General features: G+C 38.4%; 1 protein-coding gene across 2 annotated transcripts in view; it reads left to right on the top strand.

Moving 5' to 3' along the window:
• kdm4b (lysine (K)-specific demethylase 4B) overlaps positions 1-8,030 on the top strand; it is a 52,256-nt gene extending 44,226 nt beyond the window's left edge. For both annotated transcript variants that reach the window (XM_032572252.1, XM_032572253.1), the window contains exons 19-22: positions 33-212; positions 907-1,026; positions 3,846-3,938; positions 5,788-8,030. In XM_032572252.1, coding sequence (XP_032428143.1) covers positions 33-212; positions 907-1,026; positions 3,846-3,938; positions 5,788-6,285 — 891 coding nt within the window. In that variant the 3' untranslated portion in view covers positions 6,286-8,030. The remainder of the gene's footprint in view (positions 1-32; positions 213-906; positions 1,027-3,845; positions 3,939-5,787) is intronic.
• Positions 8,031-9,726: the final 1,696 nt, after the last annotated feature.

Raw genomic sequence — 9,726 nt, forward strand, 5'->3', positions numbered from 1 at the left:
AGTCCTGACTCTTGTCTTGTTTTTGTCTGAAGCCTCGGGCAGCCCCTAAACCTGCTCCTCAGGGCCTAGACCTGGGCCTCAAGGTGATTGGGCGTAAATCCGACAGTTGGTACTACCACTGCACCATCATTGGCATTGCAACGCAGACGTTCTACGAGGTCAACTTTGAAGAAGGGTCATACTGTGACAACGTGCACCCAGAGAATATAATGGTGAGTGTTTTCACCAACAGGGTTGTTATGCAGTCTGGAATTTGATCTCAATATTTACTGGGTCTGAATAACTATAGAGAAAAAAGGATGTGGAAAAATATTTGTATTTGCAGACCTTTATTCCCCATCTAATTTTTTTCTTTTTGTTCTTAGATGTACAAACCACTTGGTATAGGCTATAGAAGGTAGACTGAGTACTCAGAAAAGTTCTTTGTCTGAAATATTTATATGAAAATTTGGAGGACCCCTCTTCCATAGATCTAAGCAGCTATTCTTATGATTATAGTCTGTATGGTATTTTCATTTCGAAGCCTACAAATATATCCTAGCAACTGAGTAATGGCTGAAGTTATAGAAAATGTATTCCGCTTTATAAATATAGATAACCTTTAATATTTGCTGTTTAAAGATGGCAAGAAACAGTACTTTAATAAAATTTAATTATTGAAACTTGCTTCTAGGGAGGTTGAATTCATAACGTAGCTATACAAGTAATCTAATTTAAAATGCTAAATACTATCCTTGAATTTCAGAAGTTCAAACTTTTTGCTAAGCTGTAAGTGCCTGGAAATAAGGATAACCCTTGCAGATGTAAAACTAGAACTATGAACGAAATCGTGCAGAATTCTATAATTCAATGCTTTTCTCCTATATTCGTCTTCCAGTTCTCTCATCTTTGTCCTTCCTCTTCCAGAGTCACGACTGTCTGCGTAACGGTCCTCCTGATGCAGGGGAGCCGATTGTGGTCGGTACACCGGATGATGAAAACCTGAATGCTTCCTTTGTCAAAGAGCATGTCCACAAGCTCTACCAGGTGAGGGGAAATCTGTTAACCTGAGTCATCTGTTCAGACACAGACAAATCGCAGTTAGCTGGTTTAAGTGAGACAAAAGGTTTTGTAGGTGACTGGCTAAAATATTGCTTTCTGAACAGAGGAACGGGGGGGTACACAGAATTTGTAGCAATCACTATAACAAAAAATGCTTGCACGAGAATTGTTGCACAGTCACATTTAGAAATAAAGTGAAGGGTAAAGTCTCACAGATGCATTTTGGAGAATTTATAGGTCAGGTTTGGAGATTGACCCATTGCTGTGTGATGCCCTGAGTGCCAACTCCACACTTCCTCTGGTTGGCAGATGAGACACTGATCTAGTAAAAGAATAAAAAACTTGAATATACTAGTTGTATATGTTATATACAACTAGTATTTCAATCTGGAGAGACTCGGACGGAGAAAGACAGTGATTAAAAAGGTTTATTGACATACATGAATTAAAGTTCTTTGGCGCTTGGGCCCCGGCTGAGGACATCGAGCTGTGAATTGCAATAAGCTCGGATGAGCATTCCCGATGCTGGTTAGGAATGTTATCCCCCGGGGCCCGACACTGGTGGTGGAGGTCGGTGAAGGATGCATGCCTGGAGAGCCGGGAGAGCGGTGGTGGAGAAGGGGCGGAGGTGGGTTGAGCACAGCTGGAAAGAGGAAGATGCCATGGATGGAGGTCCTTATCACCTGGAGTTGGTCGGTGATTGGCCGTGACGTAGCTTGGTCCAGCATTGATAGGTCGACGATGATGAGCGGGACGCGCCGATTTTATAATGCAGGTGGGGCTAGAGAGTCTTCCAGTTTGAATTTACGCTTAGGCTTCATATTCAGTTGGAAATCTTATAACTGAATACAAAAATTTAAAATAACATGGTATTGTGTGCACAAATATACACTGGGGCTTGATAAGAAATTCAGGTCTTTCATTATGCAAACCAGTTGGTAGATTAAGCTCATGTGATCTATAAATAATAAGTTTCCTCTGTGGTTATTGCATATTGCAAGTTTTTAAATGTCTGTAGAAAAGATTTTTACCCACTTCCTGGGGTCATATTCTTAGTACTAGGTAATCAAGCAACTTAAAATATTTATCGCACTATTTTTTGAAAAGCAACACTGTCTAGATTTGTTATAGGTTTCTTTTTAGTGCTGATGTCACAGTACTAAGAGGGCAGTGTCCATTTGACATGCAATAATATTGGCAAAGTTATGACAACAATATGGTTTGAGATAACTACACAAAAATTTGAGTGTTCCTCTGTTTGGAAACTAGATTGTCTTTCTGCTTTAGAATATCAAATGTGGAATCCATATAAAGTCTATCAAGCTTCTAAAGGACAAAATCATTCATCATTTCCATTTCAAATGCATTTTAATGAACGTTGCTTGTGTCAGATTTGACGTGATGTTTTGACTGTACTCTCTTATTGGTTACAGCTAACCGATCCATTGGCCTTCTCAAACTTTTTATGCATCATTAAAATGTCTCCAAACATATTAAGGACACAGCTAGCTATTTAGTGACCATCCATTCAGATTCTAACTTATTGCACTCCAGGTCATTCTTTGCCAACAGTGATACTGCAGTAACAATAAATTTAAGATGTGTTGTGGAACATGCAATGGCTCTATAAAGTGGGGGAATGTGGAAGTGAAGTAATTTCTAGGACTTTTACAAACAAAGGGACATCCACAAATTAACTTGGAAGCAGAAACACACAGATGCATGTTTAGCAGAAAAATGTAAAATCTCCAGATTTTGCCTTGATTTTTCTTTCTGCGTCCCATTTATTGTTGTGGATGTCTCCAGCTGCTCAAATAAAAATATGGACCTGAGGTGATTTTTATATTTTTTTTCCATTGATCACTTGCATAATTTCTAAAGTATCTCTTGTGATTTCACCTCTGCAATTTTTAAAATGTTGTCGCTTTACCTTCATGTGTTTTACCTAGATGTTATGTGACTCTGTGACTTATTAACATAGAGCATATTAGTGAAAATGATGAATGGCAATTTTAATTTTCTTTCCATAAATCTGAAAAGCAACTTGCATATGCATTCACCCCAAGACAATATTTACCCAGCCTTCTTACCTTGCAATTACAGCTTAAAGTCTTTTGAATTATCATAATGCTTCAACATTAGTTATTCTCCACTTTGTGATGAGATGTAAAAAGGTTCACAAAGGTGTTAATACCTTTTCAAAGGTGTTTTATTACTGTTAGTATTGCTGTTGCAGTTTTCCAAATGACCTCCACCAGAGTCATTCTTGTATCATTAAATTTTTTATTTAGTATTTTTGACATGCTTTTGCACTGAACTAAAACAAAACAAAACAAAAGGAAAGAAAAACAAGCCTCCGGCTGTTCAAGCAGCCAGAGTCACAACCCTGACCTTTTTCCTCTGTTGCAGAATATTGTTAAAATCTACATTTATATTTAAGGAGCTTAAGTGAGGCTCTGATCCAGTCAGTGAGCAGCTTTGGTTCAATGCCATGGTCAAGGATAATTTGACAGCAGCACATGTTGGTTGACGGTTCCATTGTTGTGGCGCTGACTGAGATGGGCCCAGGTTGGGTTCCCTGGCTTACCTTTGAATTTTTACTCAGAACCAATCTGATTTTCTCTCTGTCATTTATTCCCCGCTGTGTACCCCTTTGTTGTGCAATGAAGGCAATTTTGTTCCAGTTTAACCTCTCATGATTACCAGTTTTCCCAACGTTAAAGTGGTCCCAAATATTTTCTGTTTTACAAAAGGAAAAACGATTGAAATTTCCAACTAATTCATTGTTTAACACTTTCATTTAGGTGGAGTTTCAGGATCAAAGTCAGCTGATGCTCAAACAGTCAGAGATCTTCCAGCTGGATCATGAATTACCTAAAAGAGTTAGAGCTCGACTGGTGAGTATTTTACTCAAACTTTACTTTCTGCTGCCCTCAAACTCCACTTTTGTCTAACTAAAGTCCATTTAGAGCAAATGAGACACCAAACCGCGAATGCATTCATGTGTGGCTCCCTTGTGCTTAAGAAGTCATTACCATGTTGGAGTTCAAATGTCCTGTGGTTCTCATACCTCACTTATAATGTCTACTTTTTTATTTAACCAAGCTTGTGATGGCCAGAAAGCAAAACAAACCTGCATTACTGTCTTTCACAGATGACTAGTTGATGTCGCAAGCTGCACCATACTCACTCATATGAGTCTTAAACTCAGATTTTCCTGTTTGCGAATTAAAAGGGAAGTTTGAAGCAGTATTTCCATTGCAAATTCTACTTTATTTGATAGTTCCCCAACAGATAAATTATTGCAAACAGCATTAAGCAGCCCTGACCAGAACTCAACGTTGATTTTAGCGTTCAGCATAAACACTGGAAAATAATCTGATACTAACATTTGTTTGGTAAATGAATGCTTTGTTTGGCCAGTAGAGGCCTTTATATTTGACATAAAAGTGTTCATAAAATCCTGGCAATAATCAGCATTACAGAAATCATATTGAGATTCTTTTTAAATGATTGGTTTTAAAATCAAAAACAGTTACAGCTCTGCATATTCAACACGGTTGCTTTTGTTGTACAAACCACCCAGATTGCTCAGATTTTCAGAAAACAGTCTTCTGATTATATGCAAAGTACTTCACATCGTCAGCGTCAGGCATTTAAATCTAAATGGATGTGAAAGCCGAGGATGTGAAACTCGTATCAAATTCCTTGCTGTGTGCACAAGCAATAAAATGCACAGCAAGATATAATTTTATTATTACGGCCTGTAGAGTGGCCTTCTTGAAGACCTCAGGGCACCATAGACTATTAATGTTTTTAAATTCAAACTTCAGGTGTCTTTTGGGCCACTGAACTTTAGCAGTTATTTTATTTTATGAAATTTTAACCTTCTGTAGTTTTGTTCCACAGTTAGACTTTAAATTGGTTTTACATTATACAATTGTTTTTTTTTTACTAGACATTTTTAAAATTTATTTTAGTTCAATATTCCTTGTTTTGTAAATGCTATAAAAAAAATGTAGTCTTTGCTCCTTTAATATTTTTATCAACCACCACTGGTTGTTTCCACCTCCTCGTCACATTCATTCTCCTAATCATCATCATCAGTAACAATTACATTTTCGCAGTCCATCTTTTCTACACATTTTCTCTGCCTTTTTTATTGTTGCTCTTTGATTAGCGCATTAGGTCTGTGTCATAGATTCTGTTTGGTACTCTTAGTTTCTTCTTTTATCTGGTCTAAACCACTCTTAGATTTCAGGTTATTTCAAAGACTCTAGGTGGACTGTGGACTTGCTTCATGCTGTTCCAAGGACCCAAATTAACACTTAACGCACGTTTTGACAATGAGATCTGGATTGCCTTTTCTTCTATTTTCCATAGCAGTTTCAATGTGAGTGCGGAGTCCTAAAACAATTGCATCTGCAGAAACTCCTCCGACTTCAGCAGCTTTGACCTCTCAGCCACTGAGTTGACAAATCAAAAGCCAAAAGTTTAGTGATGATTCTGTCACTGGTGATTTCAGTGTTTTATTGCTTGTGAGGCAAGAGGAAAGACTGCAGTCGGGATTAAATGCTACTCTGGTTCCTGAAAAAGGTTCCTGTTGTGGAAATTTACCTTTTGTTTGTGTGAAAGCTTCCTGGGATCGAGCACACGTGAATGGAAGCGCAGAGATATAAAAATGTGGTGAAGATGACTTACTTCAACCTGATGAAGTTTTCTGTGTGTTTTTCTGTCTGCTTCCAGGCTTTACCTACCCCACAGGAGGAAGTTCGCCCAGCTGATGAAGCTCAAGCAGCGAAGCGCCGCCGGCTGCCCTCCAGCTCAGCTGGGCCTAACACCCCGGTTCCACTTTCAGCACCAGCACAGCAGAATCACAGTATTACCACTCAACCAACCATGGAGCCTCCCTCCATGACTCCTACTACCAATCAGGAAGCCCCCACTCCCGTCAGCAGCTTTCAGACGGACGCAGAGACCCCAATGGACACAGGCAACAACCTCGCTGAACCCCCTCCGGTCTCCAACCCTCCGCTGACTCAGCAGCCCATCCCTTTTCAGGCCACTTTGAACTCTGACCCTTTCCTGTCTGTTCCGTCGTCCTCCTCACCACCACCACCGCAGCCACCACCACCACAGCACATGGCCGACAGCTACACACCAAGCAGCGGCTACGTTTCCTACATGGAGACACTCCTCCACTCACGTTTTCCTCAGGACGAAGCCCCAGGCCCAGTGTATTAGAAATCACCTCCACCATGTTATTAGTCAGCTGAAAGTGGCTGAGCCAACAGGAAGTAAGCTAACGGAGGGGAACTCTGAGTGCTGTTTCGATGGACACGTTTCCTAGGTGAGAGATGGAGGAGGAAACAGGAAATCAGAAGCACTCTTTTAATGCATGGTCCTTTTTTTATATTTTTGAGTTAATATGTCTGCAGTGGTGCTTCGGCTTGCTCTGGGGCAGCACCGTAGCAATGTTGGGTTTTTTTTGTTTTTTCAACGTTATGAGATTTTTTTTCTTTCTTAGATTATTTTTTTGGCAGCTGCTGTGCTTTTCTTTCCTTGTTGATATAAATAATTCTCCAGGTTGGCGTCTGTTCCATACTTTGTTGCATCTGTTCAATTATGGCACACTCCCATGTTCTTCCCACTAAAACTAAAGCATTATGGCAGCCTCTCAGCAGTGAGGCCTGGTGGACATAAGCTCTTCTTACTCAAGTGACCAGCAACATCCATTTTTATATCCAGCCAGTGGTAGCCTGGATATCAGGTGGACCCGCGTCATCCATCTACGGGCTCTCCTTTTAGTCGAGGTGTGTTCGTGTCATATTTCCAGACATAAACTGGGGGAAACGGGGTTAAAAAGAGAAATGTATTGTAGCGGGAACTCAGTATTTAAATGTCTTTGTTAAATATTGAAAGAATTATTTGTAATAGAGCAAACATGTTGAATGCAAACACTAGTAGATTTGTCTGGAGGATGCATTGAAGTTTAGTGATGATGTAGTTATCAGAGGACATTTTGTGTTAACATCATGTGGTAGCTCCCTGTTTTTTTTTTTCCTCACACTAACACAATCTCAGGGTTCCTACAAGCAGAGGCCAAGTATGACGACCCAGAAATTTCCCACGTTCACAATCGGCAGAAGAATTACAGTTTCTGATATTATCAATTAGTTCCTGGGTTTCTGCTGTTTGTCAGTGTTGTGGTTTAATATCACCAAGCTCCAAATTGCACTTAAACCTGCCAAAACATAGGAAGTTCAGCAACTGGAAACATTTGTAGGAACCAAAAGAAAAATTACATATATTGCACCATATTTGAGTTTCAAATGCAAGTAAAAAACTATATTGTAATTTGTTGTATGTCTGTTTTTCTATTATTCTACTCTTTCTATGTCAATTTTCTGAAGTGAATTCACAAACTTGGCCCATCATGAATATTAATACCTTGATTTATGGTTAGGTTTTACAAGCCCATTACTCAATTTGTACTGCTGACCACAAATTCTGTTTCCCGTTTTTCCTGCATATGTTCATTCTGTGCTATAGAAATGCATAAACTACTGATGAACTGATTTCTTGTAACACAGACCCAGTGTACATACCGCAGGCCTTGTGTTGTGATTCACATTTGTAAATGTCACATTATTTCTCCCTACATCCTGTCGCAACTAAAACATTTGAGCAGAGGTGTGTTTCAACTAAGATCCACTCAAACAAAAATTAACTCATGGGGATTAAAGTGGGCTACTTTTGGCCAACTCTTTTGTGTTTTGTGTGATTCAATGAACTTTTTTTATTCTTTCTTGGTCAAATAATAGGAATGCAAAGGTACTAACACCTGATATTTATTGGTTGTAATAATTAAAGCTTGTCGCTGTAAATGTAATTAAATTATTTTCTTTTTGGGGGTTTTTTCTGGAAACTAAAGTCATGATCATATATGCAACGTACATGTTAGTAAAATAAAAAAACTCATAAACTTCTTTCTAAGTTTGGCAACTGTCACTTTAAATCTATTAGCTCATTAATGCAAAGTTCCAGCACCGACCTTAAAATAATAATAATAAAAAAATCTGTAGCCCATGTATTTTTCTTTAACAGTTCTTTAATTATTCTATACTGGACAATGCTAATTCAAAATTGTGTTTTCAGTGATGATTGATGTCTTATCCACTTGGAACAATTTAAATAAGTACATTTATCCTTTTTTAATATAATTTTTACATGCAAGGAAAATTACTAAGGTCTTTACCCGAGTTTCTAAATCTAACCTGAAGAGCCAACAGATTCCAAACTGGTATTTCTTTTATTTTACAAAAGTGTTAAAGCTGTCACCATATACCAATATGAGACAGCTAATGTGTAACAAAAATCAATCTCCTCCCAGTGCAGAAATACATAAGCAACCAATCAGAGCCATGAGGAGGGTCTTGCGTTGTCAATCATCCTCTTGTATATGCTTTTGAATGTGTTAATGGCAGAAAAACAACTTGCCGTTACAGGAAAACTATTTGTCCGCTACCATTATTGGCTATTCTAACGAGCCTTAGCATTCATAGCAGGTTCTGCTGTGGTGAACCAGCTTTAGCATAGCAGAGAGAAAGAGGCAGCATACAGGGGGATGATTGACAGCATTAAGACCCTCCTCCTGACTCAGATTGGTTGCTTCCGAACAAGCTGTGCATTTCTGTAGATATTGTGAGAAGACAGAGGAGCTCAGTTTTTTTTCCACAAATTTTAATATGTAAAAAATAATAAAACTTTTTTAAAAAAAAATAAAAATTATTGCATCTATCTTGCATTTCATACGGAGTTTGGGCTGATTGGATGCTAGAGGTAGCCATTTGGACGTCAACTGATTTTTCTTCACAACCATTGATGTTTACACTCCGTTTGACGTTTTTTCAGGTGAGTAATATCTGATTTCTTGTAACACAGATCCAGTAATGCAGTTAAGTGCACACTGTGCGACATAAAATGCATAAGCTGGCATAACGTTTTGGTTCAGCCCCTCACCTCTTCTCCCCCATAAGAAATTGTAATGTTCCAGAATAGCAGAGTTTAGTGCCGCACATTAATATTCTGCGTGAGTTCAGCTGTAAAACATATTTTGTTTGGTACAGGTGAATATTGCTTACTGTGAATATTTGCGGTACAAATTATGTAAACGTATTAGTAAAGAGCTGATTACTTATTGGGATGTGCTAACGTTTCTCATTCCTACTTTTTTTCATAATTCTGATTTTTATCACTTGTAGAAAACACTAAAATCGACATCTTTCTCCAAAAGTTCTGCAAAATTGCATATCCGTCCTTAAAGCTGTCTGCTCTCATGTGCCCATCTGTATTAATTTTTTTTTTTTTTTTTTCTCCAGTGGCCCTGAAAATGAGTGAGCTCATTTAATGTTGCAAAAATGTATCACTTTGATAAATTTGCTTGCTTGTTGCAGAACTAAAAACATAATTTATTTTACATTAAAGCATTTTCTAGGAGTAAAACTCAGGGTTATACACGCTGATAGCATCAATCTAGAAGAATAAAAATGTATCACAGCCTGATTTTTGCCCATTAGTGTTTTCCCTCACGTCCTCACACATGACCAGAATTCTCTCATACTTTGCACCTCTGAAATTTTAAGGAGCTATTGAGAAGTGGGTGGAAGTTAAAGGGAAGGTCAT

The sequence above is a fragment of the Xiphophorus hellerii genome, chromosome 9 (assembly GCF_003331165.1).
Source record: "Xiphophorus hellerii strain 12219 chromosome 9, Xiphophorus_hellerii-4.1, whole genome shotgun sequence".
NCBI lineage: Eukaryota > Metazoa > Chordata > Actinopteri > Cyprinodontiformes > Poeciliidae > Xiphophorus > Xiphophorus hellerii.